At 51.2% G+C, this 19,433-nt stretch overlaps 1 protein-coding gene across 1 annotated transcript in view; it reads left to right on the top strand.

Moving 5' to 3' along the window:
• Positions 1-19,433, top strand: part of LOC116463796 (E3 ubiquitin-protein ligase RNF213-like) — a gene marked incomplete at its 5' end in the record, with an annotated part of 78,432 nt that overhangs the window by 18,709 nt on the left and 40,290 nt on the right. The window contains 14 exons of the mRNA XM_032147060.2: positions 617-834; positions 2,053-2,193; positions 2,300-2,464; positions 3,499-4,654; positions 7,222-7,415; positions 7,944-8,102; positions 8,753-12,376; positions 13,874-14,010; positions 14,375-14,470; positions 15,743-15,861; positions 16,983-17,102; positions 17,556-17,701; positions 18,064-18,211; positions 18,483-18,618. Of these exons, the coding sequence (XP_032002951.1) occupies positions 617-834; positions 2,053-2,193; positions 2,300-2,464; positions 3,499-4,654; positions 7,222-7,415; positions 7,944-8,102; positions 8,753-12,376; positions 13,874-14,010; positions 14,375-14,470; positions 15,743-15,861; positions 16,983-17,102; positions 17,556-17,701; positions 18,064-18,211; positions 18,483-18,618 (6,559 nt within the window). The remainder of the gene's footprint in view (positions 1-616; positions 835-2,052; positions 2,194-2,299; positions 2,465-3,498; positions 4,655-7,221; positions 7,416-7,943; positions 8,103-8,752; positions 12,377-13,873; positions 14,011-14,374; positions 14,471-15,742; positions 15,862-16,982; positions 17,103-17,555; positions 17,702-18,063; positions 18,212-18,482; positions 18,619-19,433) is intronic.

A 19,433-nucleotide genomic window follows, 5' to 3' on the forward strand; every position in this document is an offset into this window, starting at 1 on the left:
AGCTGAGCCTTAGTTTCTTTTTGTTTAAATGGCAATGTTGTGTGGATTGAAGGAAACAGCGTACACAAAAACGCAGTACAGTGCCTGGGACATTGAAATTGCTCAGGAATGGCGAGATATCGTTTAGTGGTATGAACAGACACTACAGGCCGGGCGTGGTGGCTCACCCCTGTAATCCCAACACTTTGGGAGGCCAAGGCAGGTGGATCACCTGAGGTCAGGAGTTGGAGATCAGCCTGACCAACATGGCGAAACCCTGTCTCTACTAAAAATACAAAAAATTAGCCAGGTGTGGTGGTGGGCGCCCGTAATTCCAGCTACACTGGAGGCTGAGGCAGGAGAATCACTTGAACCTGGAAGGCAGAGGTTGCAGTGAGCCGAGATCGTGTCACTGCACTCCAGGCTGGGTGACAGAGTGAGACTCTGTCTCAAAAAAAAAAAAAAAAAAAAACTACAAAAGATTAGGTGTTCCGGACTCTTACTGAAAGCAGAAAGTGGACAGAACCTTAAAAATTCATGAAATATCATTTCAGCTTCAGTAAGGATTACTGCCCAAGACCGAGTCTTATGCTATGATGGAACAGTCCCACGCTGACCCCCCTCTTCTCTTCCCCAGGCATCAATGAGCTGAAAGTGTTTGTGGACCTGGCCTCTATCTTAGCGGGGGAGAATGACATTGATGTGGACCGGGTGGCCTGCTTCCATGACGCTGTACAGGGCTACGCATCCCTGCTGTTTAAGCTGGACCCCAGGATGGGCTTCAGCGCATTCATGAAGCATCTGAAAAAGCTGTGGAAGGCTCTGGACAGTGACCAGCACCTGCCCAGAAAACTGGTGAGTCTTATTCTGGCTGTAATGCAGATTACGTTGAATAGAGCGTTGCTTAGCAACATTAGGGGAGTGACTGTGCAAATGGTGGTACACCTGTGTGGTAGGTTTGTACACAGCCGTTTTCAATGATATTTTAAAAGCTTTTCTTCATAAATGGAAATTCACCATCTTGTTACTTAGAAAGCGGGATACCAAATTACATGACACATAGTATTCTCTAAGGTGCAAAACACATGTGGAAAAAAGACAGAAAGGAAGTATGCTGAAATGTTGCCAGGAGTTTTCTCTGAATGGTCGTAATTGTCATTTTATTCTGTTACTTTTTGTTATTTTCTATAATTGATAGAATTTTTTATCAGAAAAAAGTAAACATTTAAAATTAGCCAGGCATGGTGGTGTGCACCTGTAATCCCAGCTACACTGGAGGCTGAGACAGGAGAATTGCTTGAACCCGGGAGGCAGAGATAGCAGTGAGCTGAGATCACACCACTGCACTCCAGCCTGAGTGACAAAGTGAGACTCTGTCTCAAAAAAAAGAAAAGAAAAAAGTAAACATTTAAGTTTAAGTAAACTACCTGTAGCAGGGTCTGAATTGACATAGGCAGCTTAACTAGATACCTGGGCCAGCCCCCGGACGGCTGCTCTGCACGTGGGTGGAGGAAGAAGTGACATATGGAAGGGCAGGTAAAGCTATCTTCATTTTTCTGCTAGAAAGTCAGCAGAGTTTCCAAACAAAACCCTCTGTTGTGATTTTTCCTGAACTCCTCTTATTGTACTTGGGGACCACAGAAGGACACTGAGGACTTGGGACACCATAGCCATTGCTTCCAGCAGAGAATGCACCCTCCAGCAGAGGGTTCTCTGCACTGGGGACCTGGCAGAATGATGGCGTCTGGTGGAGAGGCAGGCGGGCGGCTGCTCATTCCCCTCCACTCCTCCACAGATATAAGCCAAGTGCCCCCATGTGCCAGCTGGGGCACCAGGCACTGGAGGAAATGTGGGTGAACAGCGAGTACAAAGCAGCACTGAGTGACAGATCACGTTGTCAGGGTGGCACCTGGTCCATTCGGGGCGCTGGGTGGGTGACTGCGTCCTGAGCCCTGGGGAAGCATGGGGAGAAGGCTCTGCAGCGAGGCAGAGGCAGGAGACCGACCGCAGGAGAGAGAGGGGCTAGATGCTCGCTCCAGCTGTGGCCCGTGTTCTCTCCTTTTGTCCCCATAGTGTGACTCTGCCAGGAACTTGGAGTGGCTGAAGACTGTGAAGGAGAGTCATGGGTCTGTGGAACTCTCATCCCTGACCCTGGCCACGGCCATCAACCAAAGAGGCATCTATGTGATCCAGGCACCCAAAGGTGGCCAAAAGGTGAGCGGTCCCCAACCCTCAGCGCAGCTGTGGCCCGTCTGCAGGCTGCTGCCAGTCCAGGGCTTCTGCCCCCAGGAAAGTGACTTCTAACCTGTGCTCTTCACAGATTTCCCCAGACACGGTTCTACACTTGATCCTTCCTGAGAGCCCTGGCAGCCACAAGGAGCCACAAGAGTACTCTTTAGAGGAGCTGAAGGAGCTTTTGAACAAGTTGATGCTGATGTCTGGCAAGAAGGATCATAACAACACGGAAGTGGACAGGTTTTCAGAGGTGAGGGCACATCTTTGCAGTGGCGCTAAGCTGGTGGTGTCATCTCGTCCAGGCTGTGTACTCCCAAGAAAATGGAAAGGATTTGACTTGGGATTTGCCTGATAAGAAGGGCTCTGCTCTTAGGCCCAGGGAGAGTAGAGTTGGCACATTTGTAGGGTGCATGGAACTCTAGTCTGCAGCCCCAGAGAGGTCTTAAGGCAGGCAGGCCCCTGGGTTAGCAGTCCCTCCTTACGATCCACAGGATGAACGCTGCAAGCTGGCAGCCTGGCCACCGCACCAAGAAGGAGGTTGGTCACCCAGCAGATAGCCCTTAGAAAGACACTGGAATTGCCTCTCTCACTCCATAAATCAGCAAGCATCCAAATAACTAAGATTTAGATGGACAAAACAGAAATAATCATACTGAGAGTGGTGTACTGGTTTAAGTAATAGTCTCTCAATTTTATTATAGGTTCTTTCTTTAAAGTTGATCTCTGCTTTACAAATGCTATCCTTTATCTCTGCTGGGCGCAGTGGCTCACACTTGTAAAGCCAGCACTTTGGGAGGCCGAGGCGGGCCTTTCACTTGAGGTCAGGAGTTTGAGACCAGCCTGGCTGATATGGTGAAACCACCCCATCTGTACTAAAATTACACAAATTAGCCGGGCATGGTGGCATGTGCCTGTAATCCCAGCTGCTCGGGAGACTGAGGCAGGAGAATTGCTTGAACCCAGGAGGCAGAGGTTGCAGTGAGCCGAGATCACACCACTGCACTCCAGCCTGGGCAACAATGCAAGACTCCATCTCAAAAAAAAATAAAAAAATAAATTAAAACAAATGATACCATTTATCTCTACAATGACTCTTTTCCTGATAAAAGTGCCATCTTCTCGGGTGGGTTGTGTAGATGAGGAGGGAGGCCTTGTGAGCGCAGATCATGCAGTGGGCCCGTGGACGGGGCCGTCTTTTGGCGGTAGGCCTGTGTGCTGTTGCAGAGTAGCGTGTTACCCTCTCGCATGGCTTTGTGAGCCAACCTCATGGTTCTGCTTCTCCAGGTCTTCTGCAGCGTGCAGAGGCTCAGCCAGGCCTTCATCGACCTGCACTCTGCTGGGAATATGCTGTTCAGGACCTGGATCGCCATGGCCTACTGCTCCCCCAAGCAGGGTGTGTCCCTCCGAATGGACTTTGGCTTGGACCTGGTGACGGAGCTTGCAGAAGGTGGAGATGTCACTGAGCTGCTGGCAGCCCTCTGCAGGCAGATGGAGCAGTTCCTTGACAGCTGGAAGATATTCGTGACCCAGAAGCGAATGGAGCACTTTTACCTGAACTTCTACACGGCAGAGCAGCTGGTTTACCTGAGCACTGAGATCAGGAAGCAGCCCCCGAGTGATGCTGCCCTAACGATGCTGTCCTTCATCAAAAGCAACTGCACCCTGAGGGATGTCTTAAGGGCCTGTGTGGGGTGCGAGAGTGAGGCTGCCAGGTACCGCGTGAGGACGGTCATGGAAGAGCTCCCGCTGATGCTATTCTCAGAGTTCAGCCTGGTGGACAAGCTGAGGGTCATCATGGAGCAGTCCATGGGGTGCCTTCCTGCCTTCCTGCCCGACTGCCTCGACCTAGAGACCCTTGGCCGCTGTCTGGCTCAGGTGGCAGGGATGGGTGGGTCTCCCGTGGAGCGTTGTCTCCCGAGAGGTCTGCGAGTTGGCCAGCCCAACCTCATCGTCTGTGGCCACTCCGAGGTGTTGCCAGCCGCCCTGGCTGTCTACATGCAAACCCCAAGCCAGCCCCTGCCCACCTACGATGAGGTGCTGCTCTGCACCCCGGCAACCGTCTTCGAGGAGGTGGAGCTGTTGCTGCGCCGCTGCCTGACCCTGGGCTCCCCAGGGCATAAGGTCTACAGCCTGCTGTTCGCAGATCAGCTGAGCTACGAGGTGGCGCGCCAGGCCGATGAGCTCTTCCAGAAACTGTGCATGCAGCAGCACCGAGAAGACTACCAGCTCGTGATGGTCTGCGATGGGGACTGGGAGCACTGCTACCTCCCCTCTGCCTTCAGCCAGCACAAGGTCTTCGTCACCCCCCAGGCACCCCTCGAGGCCATGCAAGCCTACCTGGCAGGTCACTACCGGGTCCCGAAGCAGACCCTGTCAGCGGCGGCCGTGTTCAAGGACCGGCTGTGTGTGGGGATCGTGGCCTCGGAGCGAGCAGGTGTTGGTAAGGAGAGCGGCAGGGTGGGCAGGCCCCGTCTCCCAGGGACTGCCCGGGGCCCTTCCCCCTCCAGCAGATGAAGCCTGTCTGCAGGTGGAGAAACCGAGGCTCTAGGAGGGTGTGATTCATCTGTGGGTGTCGATCAGGGTCTGTGCCAGAACCAGGCACCCTGGTCACCTGGTCTCTCAGAATGGGTATTCCCTGGGAGCCCCATTCCCTTCCTCCTCTCAGCAAACATCTCTGCAGTGTACTTTGTTTTTTCTTTTCTTTTTTTTTTTTTTGAGAAGGAGTCTTGCTCTGTCGCCCAGGCTGGAGGACAGTGGCGTGATCTCGGCTCACTGCAACCTCCGTTTTCTGGGTTCAAGTGATTATCCTGCCTCAGCCTCCTGAGTAGCTGGGACTACAGGCACGTGCCAGTACACCCAGCTAATTTTTTTATTTTTAGTAGAGATGGGGCTTCACCGTGTTAGCCAGGATGGTCTTGATCTCCTGACCTCATGATCCGCCCTCCTCGGCCTCCCAAAGTGCTGCGATTACAGGCATGAGCCACCATGCCCGGCCTAATTTTTGTATTTTTAGCAGAGACAGGGTTTCACCATGTTGGCCAGTCTGGTCTCAAACTCCTGACCTCAGGTGATCTGCCCACCTCAGCCTCCCAAAGTGCTGGGATTACAGGTGTGAGCCACCATGCCCGACCTGAAGTTTACTTCTCCCCTTAAATGCCACCGGCCTCTTTGGGGTTGATGTTGGTCGTGTGAGCAATGGGAGGTAGAATTGAAGAGAAAGCTGTGCCTCTTGACCCACCCTTCGTTTCCCTTAAAAAGAAATAGTAGCTTCTGTTCTGTTGACTTTATCCTATCAACAGTACCTCGTCCTGTTGGGATAAACATTACTCTTCCCCTCCCTGCTGAAGCCTCTCCTTTTGCTGTGACTTTCATTAGCTTGTCACTCAACACATAATGACATTTCAGTCAACAGCAGACCGCGTATATGACCACGGTCCCATAAGATTAGAAAACTGTACTTTAAAAATTAGCCAGGCATGGTGGTGCATGCCTGTGATCCCAGCTGCTAGGAAGGCTGACGCGGGAGGATCGCTTGAGCCCAAGAGGTCAAGGCTGTGGTGAGCTGCAGATGTGCCACTGCACTCCAGCCTAGGTAATGGGGCAAGGCCTTGGTCTTTTAAAAAAAGAGAAAGAAAGAAAGAACAAAAGATTATAATACCATATTTTTTACTGTACCTTTTCTACATTTTTATTTTTATTTTTGAGATGGAGTCTCACTGTGTCGCCCAGGCTGGAGTGCAGTGGCACCATCTCGGCTCACTGCAGCCTCTGCCTGCTGGGTTCAAGCGATTCTCCTGCCTCAGCCTCCCGAGTAGCTGGGATTACAGGCACATGCCACCATGCCTGACTAGTTTTTAGTAGAGATGGGGTTTCACCATGTTGGTCAGGCTGGTCTCAAACTCCTGACCTTGAGTGATCACCCGCCTTGGCCTCCCAAAGTGCTGGGATTACAGGCCTGAGCCACCATGCCTGGCCTGAATATGTTTAGATATTCAGATATTTGCCCTGTGTCACAGCTCCCCACTGTATGTAGGATGCCCCCATGCTGTCACGGCTTGTAGCCCAGGGGCAATGGGCTATTCCACCTCGCTCAGGTGGGTGGTCAGCTCTGCCATCTGGGTTTCTGCATGCACACTCTGATGTTCACAGTGACAGAATCATTTCACAATGCGTTTTTCAGAACATGCTCCTAGTGCTAAGTGGCACGGGACTCTGCTTTGCCTGCTGTCCTGCGGAGGCAGGAGGTGGCCAGGAGAGTGAGTAGGTGATGGCTGGGAAATGTGAAGGGTTCAAGAGCATATTCTTGAATCTGATGTTATGTTGCATCAGTTTTGAATTTTATACAAAGAGAAGTAACTTCTAGTGGATCTTTATACATTCTCTTACTCTTTATCCTAGCCCTGGGACCTAATTTCTCTCTCTCTCTCTCTCTCTCTCTCTCTCTCTATATATATATATATATACACATACATACACACACATACTGTATATACATACACTATATATGTATTCTATATAATATATAGATTTCTATATATATTCTATATATTTTATATATAATATGTATTCTATATATTTCTATATATATCATTTCTATATATACCATATACTATATATACATATATATAGTGTATGTATATATATAATGTATATATATTTTTTTGAGACAGAGTTTCGCTCTGTCACCCTAACGATGACAACTGCACCCTAAGGGATGTCTTAAGGGATGCCCAGGCGGTAGTGCAATCTCAGCTCACTACAACCTCCGCCTCCCAGGTTCAAGCGATTCTCCTGCCTCAGCCTCCTGAGTAGCTGGGATTACAGGTGCCTGCCACCACGCCTGGCTAATTTTTTTGTATTTTTAGTAGGGACGGAATTTCACCACATTGAACAGGCTGGTTTCGAACTCCTGACCTCAAGTGATCCCCCCGCCTCGGCCTCCCAAAGTGCTAGGATTACGGGTGTGAGCCACCACTCCCAGCCCTAATTTCTGTATTAATGTTATAGGAAAGTCTCTGTACGTGAAGAGGTTGCACGACAAACTGAAGAAGCAGTTAAACATGAAAAAGGTGCCTCTGAAAACAATTCGACTGATCGACCCTCAGGTGGATGAGAGCCAAGTCCTGGGCACCCTGCTGCCCTTCCTGGACGTGCAGTATCAGAAGGTCCCTGTGCTCTTTCACCTGGACGTGACCTCCTCAGTAAGTGCCCTCCAGCGTCAGCTGATGGCCACATCAGCAAAGATATGGTCCCCACGTCCCTGCTTGACTCCTCCCCATGTATAGAATTCCTTGTTTCCACACACACAGTCCTGTGAAGCTTAACAGTGGGAACCTGCTCTGAGAAGTGTGTTAGGCAGTTTCCTCCTTGTGTGAACGTCACGCTGTGTGCTTACACTAACCTAGATGTAGAGCCCACTGCACACAGAGGCTTTACGGTACACACTGTCGCTCCTACGCCGCAAACCTGGGCTGCATATGGCTGTTCTGAATCCTGGAGCCAGTTGTAAAACGGCGTATTTATGTGTCTAAACATAAAAATGGTACAAGGAAATACAGTATTAAGATTTTATGGGGCTGCCCTCGGAGACGTGGGCCGCCGTTGGCTGAAAGGTTGATGTTGATCATCAGGATTACCGTGACAAAGAGCAAAATAAGGGGGGGTTACTTAGAGTTGGGAGAACTCGCCATGGTGTCGTGTGTTTACACCTCGTGCGATTCTGTCCTTAGGTGCAGACTGGAATTTGGGTGTTTCTTTTCAAGCTCCTCATTTTACAATACTTAATGGATATAAACGGGAAAATGTGGCTTCGGAACCCCTGCCATTTGTATATCATTGAAATCCTGGAAAGGAGGACGTCAGTGCCGTCGAGGAGGTCTTCAGCGCTGGTCTGTGCTGTGGGGCGTTTTCACCTGGTGTGGGGGGGTCTTGGGTTCCTTCTGGTCTTACTGAAGGGGAACGATGCGTTTAGGAGACTCCACACTTTTGCCTTACTTAGTGCAGCAGCTGAATGCAGTGTTAGTAAAGAAAAGCCCATCTTTAAACTCACTTTTCAATCATGTCTGGGATAAAAGTACTCTTCTATTAATTAGCAGTGTCTTCAATTTGTCTATTCAATTCAGGCTTCATGCTGTATGCCCAGTCTGAATCCCAGCTGTGCTCTGAATCTAGTAAATTCATCTGTTGAAAGAAGTCACCTTTCCTAATGCCAGCTAAGATGACAAGGAGATATTTGTCAAAAATTTCTTAGCAAAAGAGAGTTTTATGTTCACTCACATACATAATAGATGTATGCTTAGTGGAGAAACTTAGTTTCAGGAAGTTGGGTTAGAAAGCGATTTCCTGGCTCAGAATGCAGCTCCTTTACTTAATGTGCGAAAGATATGCTGTGTAAAAAAAGAGTATACAGAAAGCTACATATTTTCAGTGCATTTTTCATAAAGGTCCATCCAATATAGATAATGTGGAGGGTTAAGACACAAAAGCATTTCTTAGAAAGTTTTCTTGTAACCATTTCATTCATGTCTCTCCTTTCCAGCGTACCCCTGTCCCCCAGTTCAGTTTTCTTGACATCTTCCCAAAAGTCACCTGCAGGCCTCCCAAAGAGGTGATAGACATGGAGCTGAGTCCCTGGTGGAGTGACACAGAGCCTGGGATGGATCAGTGGGAGTTCTGCAGCGAAACCTTCCAAAGACCTTACCAATATTTAAGACGATTCCATCAAAACCAAGACCTAGACATGTTTCAGTATCAAGAAGGCTCTGTCGAAGGCACCCCGGAGGAATGCCTCCAGCATTTCCTGATTTACTGCGGGGTAATAAACCCATCCTGGTTAGAGCTTCGGAACTTTGCCCGGTTCCTGAATTATCAGCTCAGAGACTGTGAGGCCTCTCTCTTCTGCAATCAGAGTTTTATTGGCGACACACTGAGGGGCTTCAAGAAATTTGTAGTGACCTTCATGGTCTTTATGGCAAGAGATTTTGCCACACCAACACTCCACACCTCTGACCAGAGCCCGGGGAAGCACCTGGTCACCATGGATGGGGTTAGGGAAGAAGATCTAGCGCCCTTCTCTCTCCGGAAGAGGTGGGAGTCGGAGCCTCACCCATACGTTTTCTTCAATGACGACCACACAACCATGACATTCATCGGCTTCCATCTGCGGCCCAACAGCGAGGGCAGTGTCGATGCCATCAATCACTTGACTAGGAAGGTCATCAAGAGAGACGTCATGACCAGAGACCTGTACACGGGCCTCCTGCTTCAGAGGGTGCCCTTCAATGTTGACTTTGATAGACTGCCCAGACACAAGAAACTTGAGAGTCTCTGCCTGGCCTTAGGGATCCCCCAGGCCACTGACCCCGACAAAACGTATGAGCTCACAACAGACAATATGCTTAAGATGCTTGCCATCGAGATGCGGTTCCGGTGTGGGATCCCGGTCATCATCATGGGAGAAACTGGATGTGGGAAAACCAGGCTTATTAAATTCCTTAGCGACCTGCGGCGTGGTGGTGCCAATGCTGACACCATAAAGCTGGTCAAGGTGCACGGAGGAACAACTGCAGACATGATCTACTCCAGAGTCAGGGAGGCTGAAAATGTGGCCTTCGCCAATAAGGACCAACATCAGTTGGACACCATCTTGTTTTTTGATGAAGCCAACACAACAGAAGCTATAAGCTGTATCAAAGAAGCCCTGTGTGATTGTACGGTGGACGGCCAGCCCCTGGCTGAGGACTCTGGCCTGCATATCATAGCTGCCTGCAACCCGTACCGGAAGCACTCCGAGGAGATGATCTGCCGTTTGGAGTCAGCTGGTTTGGGCTACAGGGTTAGTACAGAGGAGACGGCCGACAGGCTGGGCTCCATTCCTCTGAGGCAGCTGGTATACCGGGTCCATGCTCTGCCCCCGAGCCTGATTCCTCTGGTGTGGGACTTTGGACAACTGAGTGACGTTGCTGAAAGGCTCTACATCCAGCAGATTGTCCAGGGACTGGTTGATTCCATCAGCCTAGATGTAAACTGGACTCGCATGATCACAGGAGTCCTCTGCGCCTCTCAGGGTTTCATGAGGAAAAGAGAAGATGAGTGCAGCTTTGTCAGCCTCAGGGACGTGGAGCGCTGTGTGAAAGTTTTCAGATGGTTCCACGAGCACAGCGCGATGCTCTTAGCGCAGCTGAATGCCTTTCTCTCCAAGTCCAGCGTCAGGAAAAATCACACCGAGAGAGATCCCGTCCTCTGGTCGTTGATACTGGCCATCGGGGTGTGTTACCACGCCTCTTTAGAAAAGAAAGGCTTGTATCGGAAAGCCATTGCCAGGTTCTTTCCGAAACCGTATAACAACAGCAGGCTGCTTCTGGATGAAATAATGCGGGCACAGGATCTTTTTCTGGACGGCATACCTCTGAGGAAAACCATCGCCAAGAACTTGGCCTTGAAGGAGAACGTCTTCATGATGGTCATCTGCATCGAGCTGAAGATTCCCCTCTTCCTGGTGGGGAAGCCCGGCAGCTCCAAGTCTCTCGCCAAGACCATCGTGGCCGACGCCATGCAGGGCCCGGCCGCCTACTCGGATCTCTTCCGCAGCCTGAAGCAGGTCCACCTCGTGTCCTTCCAGTGCAGCCCGCACTCCACCCCACAGGGCATCATCGGCACCTTCCGGCAGTGCGCCCGCTTTCAGCAGGGGAAGGACCTGCAGCAGTACGTCTCTGTGGTGGTGTTAGATGAGGTGGGGCTGGCGGAAGACTCCCCCAAAATGCCGCTGAAGACTCTGCACCCGCTGCTGGAAGACGGATGCATTGAAGATGATCCCGCACCCCACAAAAAGGTCGGCTTCGTGGGCATCTCCAACTGGGCCCTTGACCCTGCCAAGATGAACCGGGGCATTTTCGTGTCACGTGGCAGCCCCAACAAGAGGGAGCTCATAGCGAGCGCCAAGGGCATCTGCTCCTCAGACATCCTCGTCCAGGACCGAGTCCAAGGGTACTTTGAGTCCTTCGCCAAAGCCTACGAAATGGTGTGTGTGAGCCAGGACAAGGAATTCTTCGGGCTTCGTGACTACTATAGCCTCATCAAAATGGTCTTTGCTGCAGCAAAGGCTTCAAATAGAAAGCCTTCCCCGCAAGACATTGCACAGGCTGTCCTTAGGAACTTCAGTGGCAAGGATGACATCCGAGCTTTGGACATCTTTCTGGCCAATTTGCCCGAGGCCAAGTGCTCAGAGGAAGTCAGCCCCGTGCAGCTGATCAAACAGAACATCTTTGGGCCTTCTCAGAAGGTGCCGTCTCAGAAGGTGCCGGGTGGACAGCCGGAAGATGCTGAGTCCCGCTACTTACTCGTGCTGACCAAAAACTACGTGGCACTGCAGATCCTGCAGCAGACATTCTTCGAGGAGGACCAGCAGCCAGAGATTATTTTTGGTTCTGGTTTCCCCAAGGACCAAGAGTACACCCAGATCTGCAGAAACGTCAACCGTGTGAAGGTCTGCATGGAAACAGGCAAGATGGTGTTGCTCCTCAACCTGCACAACCTCTACGAGAGCCTCTACGATGCGCTCAACCAGTACTACGTCCACCTCGGCGGCCAGAAGTACGTGGACCTCGGTCTGGGGACCCACCGCGTCAAATGTCGGGTTCACCCCAACTTCCGCCTGATCATCATCGAAGAGAAAGACGTCGTATACAAACACTTTCCCATCCCCCTCATTAACCGGCTGGAGAAGCACTATCTGGATATCAACACGGTGCTGGAGAAATGGCAGAAGAGCATCGTGGAGGAGCTCCATGCATGGGTGGAGAAGTTCATCAATGTCAAAGCAGATCATTTCCTGAACAGGCACAAATACAGCCCCTCTGACGTCTTCATCGGCTACCACTCGGACGCCTGCGCCTCTGTGGTGCTGCAGGTCATAGAGAGGCAGGGTCCCCGGGCCTTGACGGAGGAACTTTACCAGAAGGTGTCTGGGGAGGCCAAATTGATCCTGCTGAACTGCGCTACGCCCGATGCCGTGGTCCGGCTGAGCGCCTCCTCGCTGGGTGGGTTCGCGGCAGATTCGCTGTCGCAGGAGTACTTCTACAGACAGAGGCACAACTCCTTTGCAGATTTCCTGCAGGCGCACCTGCACGCGACAGACCTGGAGCACCACGCCATCTTCACAGAGGTGATTGTCTTTCTGCACTTGTACCCTATCCCCTGTCACCCAAGAGTCCTAAATCCCTAGTGTCAGGATTCAAGATTCTTCCCCAGGCAGCGGTTAGGGATCCTGCAGGGAGATGCTGAGACGCTGAGCTCTCCTCCGTGGTAAGTGTGGGGAGAGCCAAGTATCTATGTAGGTCCAGTTAACCAGGTGCTGAGTGCCTGGGTCCGTGCAGTGCGCCATGCTGGTAACAGCACCATACACAATGTTCACACCAACAAATAAAGTACCATGTTCCAGGACCGGGCCAAGGGCACTGGGGATGCACAGATGAATCTGTAGCCCTTGTCCTTTGTTAGCATTAGGGCGCATGGAGAGACCAGCACATGAACAGATGCCATCAATATCATACCATAAATGCTGTGCTTAGAGGCAGCGGGGAGCGGTGCAGACCAGGATGCGAGCTCAGATGAGATGTTCCCTAGGAGAGGCCCCTCACCGATGGGGAAGAATGGCCAGGAAGGGATTGTAGGATGAGGACCTTCTGTGGGCAGAGCCACTGACAGCCCTTAGGGTTCAAGGCTGTAGTGCTGAGATGGGGCGATGAGGTGCAGTCAGAGAGAACTGCTGGAGGCCCTCAGTGACTCTGCAGAGCCACATCTCAGCCCTATGGAGTGGGCACTGGAGGCACACTTGTCTCCCTGGCTGGGTGAAGGGAGTCTGATGAAAGGCTATTGTAGAAAAGACGGGCTGGTAGGGAGGCCGCTGGCACAGTACAAAGGAGAGGAGCAGATGGAACCCAGAGATACTCAGGAGGCAATTGGGCACGGCCAACACCACCACCGAGTGGGGGAAGGCGGGTGGAGAGGTCCGGGGCGACTCCCTGGATTCCTCCTTAGATGAGTGGACATTGCTTCATCATGACAGATAACGCAGGAACAGACAGCAGGTTTTGGGAGGCCAGCGATGATGTCCACCGGGGACAGGTGTTGATGCATCGTGCAGCTGGATGTGGGAATCTGAGCTCAGTGGTGAGGCAGGGATTCCTGGGCTAGAGCAGCAGGTTTTGAGGAACGTTTCGACTTGCACTGTGATGGGGGAGTGACCTTTGGGACAGGAGAATTGCTGACATCTGGGGGAAGGGGACGGCACCAACCACGAACTCCATCTGAAATCATGAAGTCGTACTATAACAGGAAATGGCATTTGTGCTGAGCCCTAAGGGATCATGAGATCTCAAGTACGGACCAAGCAGGCAGAGGCACGGGCCTCTGGGGAGGAGAGGAAGGCACCCTCAGGGCAGGGTGGGGTCGTCTCTCCCATGCCTTTGGCCCTGTAGGGCCTCCCGGCCCCAGCGCTGCCGTGTTTTGGGAAACGCCTTTGGGTTTGGATTCTGTGCTGTTGTGTGGCAACTGCACCGTGCTGAACATTGCAGGTTTCTAGGATCTGTCTAAACCTAGCAGCACACTTGCAACCTTTCCTTGAAGTCTGGCAAGTAATTTGCGTTTCTTAACTCTGTAGATCACCACTTTCTCCAGGCTGCTAACAAGTCACGACTGTGAAATTTTAGAATCAGAGGTCACAGGGAGGGCTCCGAAACCCACACTCCTGTGGCTGCAGCAGTTCGACACCGAGTACTCATTCCTCAAAGAAGTCCGGTGAGGTTCCGTGCCTTCCCTGCTGCCCTCTCCCTCCCCAGCCGTGGCCGCGTGGCTTCTGCGTGGCCATGGTGCCCGCGACGGTTAATGAGCACCACAGTCACGTGACTGTGAAATGGATCCTTGTTAAATCTCTCCCAGCGTCCCTCTCATCTCCATCATCTTCTGCAACGCGGTGTCTGGCCTAACATCCTCCCCCAAAAGCACTTGGCTTTTCTCGCCTGGACTATCTGTTCTTATGGAAGAAAATCCTACCTGAGTAGCTGTTTCTTTGTAGCCTTTATGTTTCCTATCACTTTGGGGAATTTTGTTATCCATTTTTTAAGACAGAGACCTCACTTGAATTACTTCCCTTTTCTTTCAGAAACTGTTTAACGAATACAGCCAAATGTAAAATCCTCATTATTCAGACAGATTTTGAAGATGGAATCCATAGTGCCCAGCTCATTGCCTCAGCTAAGTATGTTTTTAGTATTTTTCTCAGAAACTGTGTAAAAAACCCAAAACGTAGGAAGTTCTAGAGAATTTATTCCCCGAAAACAGTATAAGATCGTAATCAATATAGAAATAAAAATAAGAGCAATTCTTCCCCCGCCTCATTCCCCCAAGTGAGGATTAGGGAAGCTGAAGAGAGACAAAAAGGCCAGTAACACTACAAAAACAGTGGAATGGGCCTGGGCAACACAGCAAGACCTCATTTCTAAAAAAAATAAAATAATTAGCCTTCCACAGTACACCTCTAGTCGCAGCTGCTCAGAAGGCTGAGGTGGGAGGATTGCTTGAGCCTGGGAGGTCAAGGCTGCAGTGAACTGCAATCCTGCCACTGCAGTCCAGCCTAGGGGCCAGAGCGAGAGCCTGTCCTCCCCGCAAAAAAAGTGAAATGCGAGAGGTGTAAATAATGGAACATTAACAAGCTATAAAAGGATGCCTTTGAAGCCTGTGTTTGTAGACATGTTTTGGTCATTGTTAATTTTGAATTATACAATTTGAATTTATTTCAAGTTCGAGGGAAATAACAGTAGGTAAATGCTTTTATTCCTATTTATTGGATATTTTTATAGTGTTTGTAGGGGAAGTCTGATGCTCTTAGAATTAACTTTGTGCCTTTATTACTTAAAGTAAAAGTGATTTATGGACCTTTTTGAAGCATTGGATGCCATATTTCAGTTTGTGGTTTAAATCTCAACAAGAAACTGGCTTTGGCCATTGGTCATCTGAAGGGAATGGCATTGCGCACAGAACTCTTTGTTGAAACAGAAAGGTCTGCTGGCTACAGGGGCTGTTTCCTGTAATCCCAGCTACTTGGGAAGCAGAGGCAGGAGGATCGTTTGAGACCAGCCTGGGCCACACAGCAAGACCCCCATCGCTTAAGAGAAAAGAAGGAATGGAAAGTTCAGCTGGCCTCACCCTTAGCTGCACCCGGGCAGGCCCACTGAGGACCACAAGATAGGGTTTCTGGTCAATAAAGGAATGCCACTTCAAAGCAGAGGACACAGGAATGGGGAAGAAAACGAGCCTGCTAAGAGATTTCTCATCCCCTTGTGAGAGAAGAAGTCACGATCGCAGGGGTGTGAAGTTTATGTAAAACTCATCGGAACGGGTGGCCGTGAGACTGAAACAACAGCTCAGAGAACACCCTTCTGCAGCTGCACAGCTTTGCTGTGTTTATTTGCTTGTTTTTTTGTGTGTGTTTGTTTTTAAAATAGGTATTCTTTTTTTTTTCTTTAAATAGGTATTCTGCTATAAATGAAATCAACAAAATACAAGAAAATGAGGATCGTATCTTTGTCTATTTCATCACAAAACTGTCCCGGATGGGACGAGGAACAGCCTATGTGGGCTTCCACGGAGGTGAGATCAGAACATCAGTCAGGGTATTTATTTGTGTTTATTTATTTTTTGAGATGGAGTCTTGCTCTGTCACCAGGCTGGAGTGCAGTGGCGCGATCTCAGCTCACCACAACCTACATCTCCTGGGTTCAACCGATTCTCCTGCCTCACCTCCCAAGTAGCTGGGATTACAGGCGTGTGCCATCACGCCCAGCTAATTTTTGTATGTTTAGTAGTGACGGGGTTTCACCATGTTGACCTAGATGGTCTCGATCCGTTGACCTCATGATCCACTCGCCCCAGCCTCCCAAAGTGCTGGGATGACAGGTGTGAGCCACCGCACCCGGCCCAGTCAGCGTATTTTTTTATTTAAGTCATGTTGGAACTGTTTCTCATTTGGTTCTGTGTTATACAAGTCTGAAATTAGAATATTATTGTTAACCTCAAGAGGATTCTTTCCAGATGCAATTAGATTTCTTACCACTGATTACTGTAAAAACAGGAATCCTGGGACGGGAGGCTGCGTGCAGCCTGTCCTGGACTGACTGTAGGCAAGCTCCTCACCTCTTAGCATGTGGGTCACACAGAGTGGAGACCCCTGACACCTGACGGACGCTGTCAGGAACGCACCGATATGCCTGTTTGGCGGGGAGGGAGAGTGGCGGGGGTCGGACTATCTTCAGATCTCTTTTTTTTCCAAGGAATGGTCACCAGCTATTTATGACATAGAAAAGTTGTTATTCCAGAAATAGGAAAGTAAGTTTACTTGAATAATTTCCTGGAGAATGGAAGGCAGACCTTGCCAGTGTCCCCCACCCCTCACTAACTGTGATACAGCAAATACGACAATGCACGGGTGAAAGAACCACAGGCCTTATCCACGTGTCCTTCCCATGCCTGCCATTGCAGGGCTTACCATTGCTGTTTATGTTGAAGTTGTTGATGTGCGTAGAATCGGGTGGTGTATAGTATAGGGTCGGGTGGTTTCCGTGCAGGCCCATTCCAGGGTTTTGGCTTCAGGGTGCCAGTCATTCATTGCGCAGCAAGACAATGACAAGCCAGGGTGTGCAGTGTCCCTGCTTAGGGCCGAGCAGCAGCCGGGGAAGACACGAGACGGTTGTGGGTGGCTTCACACTTCACAGGGCTGTGGCAGTCTGTCCACATCGATGACCTCCGGAGATCCACCCTCATGACTTCAGATGTGACCAGGCTGCAGAATGTCGCCATCAGCCAGCTGTTCACGCCTGGAGACTTGCCTGAGTGTGAGTCATGAGGCGGAGCCTCTGGGGGAGCAGGTGGTGGAAGGGCAGATGGTAGGTGTGGAGCGTGACGTGCACATGGCCCTAGGAGCAGGGGCCACTGTGTTTCGTCCCTCAGCAGGAGCTCGGGGACACATCTGCAGAACTGACTGGTGGCTCATCCTAGAGCACCAGGGCCGAGCAGGTGCGCTTACCTCAGGCTGAGGCAGAGCTCTGTGAGCCGGCCAGCCATGGAAGTGAGCGCCTAGAACATGCCAGAGCCCAGGCTGGAAGGAAGGGGCTGCCTTGGGGGCTGATCTTCATGACCATGATCTCTCATCTGGGGACCTACCACCAGACCGGGGGCTGGGGAAGCCTGCACTCGGAGCCTGAGCACACAGACTCCCAGACGGCGCCGCCAGCAGTCCCTGTGCCACTTTCTGAGTAGTAATGCAATCACGTTTGCTTCGACTGCAGTGGGCTTGGAACACCGGGCGGAAGACGGCCATGAGGAGGCGATGGAAACGGAGGCCGGCACATCAGGGGAGGAGGCAGAGGAGGCCATGGAAACAGAAAGTTCTGAGAAGGTGGGAAAGGAAACCTCTGAACTCGGAGGCAGTGATGTAAGTTCTGGCTCTTGGGACCTCCCCTTGTGCTGCTGGTGACGCTTCTGAGCTGCATCTTTAAACGCTTTTGCATTGGGAGCTGGAGGAGTCGCCGCCGCTGTGCAGGGGTGAGGATGGCGCCCCACTTTCCTCACACAGCGACGGTCTTGTTGCTGGTTACTAGGGGTTACTGGGGGTCAAGGGCATCTGCACCGGCAGTTTGGGGGGTGCGGGGCGGAGGTCGGCGTCTCTTCTTGGTCCGTGAGGACCGCCGCCCTGTGCTGTTTGCTGCATTGAGACCCTCATCACATATGGGCGGTTTGGCTTTTACCCACTGTGTCAGTGGCAGAAACGGGTGACCCAACCGTCTCCACCAATAGGTGTCGATCCTGGACACCACCGGGCTGCTGAGGAGCTGTGTGCAGAGCGCCGTGGGCATGCTCAGAGACCAGAATGAGAGCTGCACGCGCAACATGCGGAGGGTGGCGCTCCTCCTGGGTCTCTTAACGGAGGACGACGCATGCCACAGTATGAGGCTCCCCGCCCCTTGCCCCTGCCCCCACGTGGGCTCTTCCTGAGCATGGGCATCATTTCACTGCATGTTGGGGGACACCCTCTCAGGTTTCCATGGCTCAGCAGAAGCAGTGACACAGTGGGAATCTAAGAGCATCTCTCAGATTTTGCTCTAGAACTGGCCTGGCCAACGGACTTCCCTTCCTGGGGGAGGTGGGACAGAAGCACTCTGGAGCCAACAGCTCAGCCACGGCCATGCTGAACGTCTGTTTCTGCCTTTGTACAGCCTCCTTCTTGCGGGTATCCAAGATGCGCCTCAATGTCCTTTTAAAGAAGCAAGAAGAGAGCCAGTTGAACACTCTGGAGTGGGTGGCGAGGGAAGCCCGCAACCAGGACGCTCTCCAGGAGGCGGACACATTCAGGTACTGTGACTAAAGGAAGCAAGGAGTGGCTCCAATCTGGTGGCAGCATGGGGACCTGCCTGCAGGGATCCTCTCTCCATCCGGGCCATGGGGACTGAGCTGTTTCTTTCCAAACCTCTCAGCCATTCAAAGCTGTCAATTTTTTCCCCAAGAAGCACACAGTAGGTCTGGACAGTGGCCAAACTGCAGGTGCTGGACTCTTCCTCTACTTTTCTGTTTACAGTTTTTCATACTAAAAACTTAAAAAAAGTAAAACATCTGTTCTTAGAGTAGAACATTTACTAACATTTCTGTTGTTAACCATAGAAAGGGCTGCTGTTTTCAGTTATGAAGTTAAAATGATGTGCAGAGCGGGCAGGGGACAGGCGGTATTTTCCCAGTCCTGCAGTTTGAAGAATGGTAACAGCAAAACCAGGACCCAGCAGTACATTCACTGCCATGGTTATTTTTCTGTCACCCATGGGACTAACCTTGATTATCTTGGATGTGGCCGTGTATTGAGGAAGGAGGGGTGCTCTGGGCCCCAGACAGAGGGTCTCTTTAAAACAGACTCTCAGACCTCCTGCCTGAAAGCCTAAGAAACCAGTGACTTGGGTATTTGGGCCCAGTTTTCCCATCTGTACAAGACAGTGGACTCCTCCATGAGTCCCTTCCAGGTCCAAGCTTCTGTGCCAGTGAGGGGTTCGCTTTGGGCCTATGGCCAGGTGTGATCTGCAGGAGGGAACGTGAGGAAGAAGCGGGGTGGATGGGAATGGGGGCTTACGGAAGAAGCGGGGTGGATGGGAATGGGGGCTTACAGGGGAAGAAGCGGGGTG

Source organism: Hylobates moloch, unplaced genomic scaffold, assembly GCF_009828535.3.
Source record: "Hylobates moloch isolate HMO894 unplaced genomic scaffold, HMol_V3 SCAFFOLD_65, whole genome shotgun sequence".
NCBI classification, from domain to species: Eukaryota; Metazoa; Chordata; class Mammalia; order Primates; family Hylobatidae; genus Hylobates; species Hylobates moloch.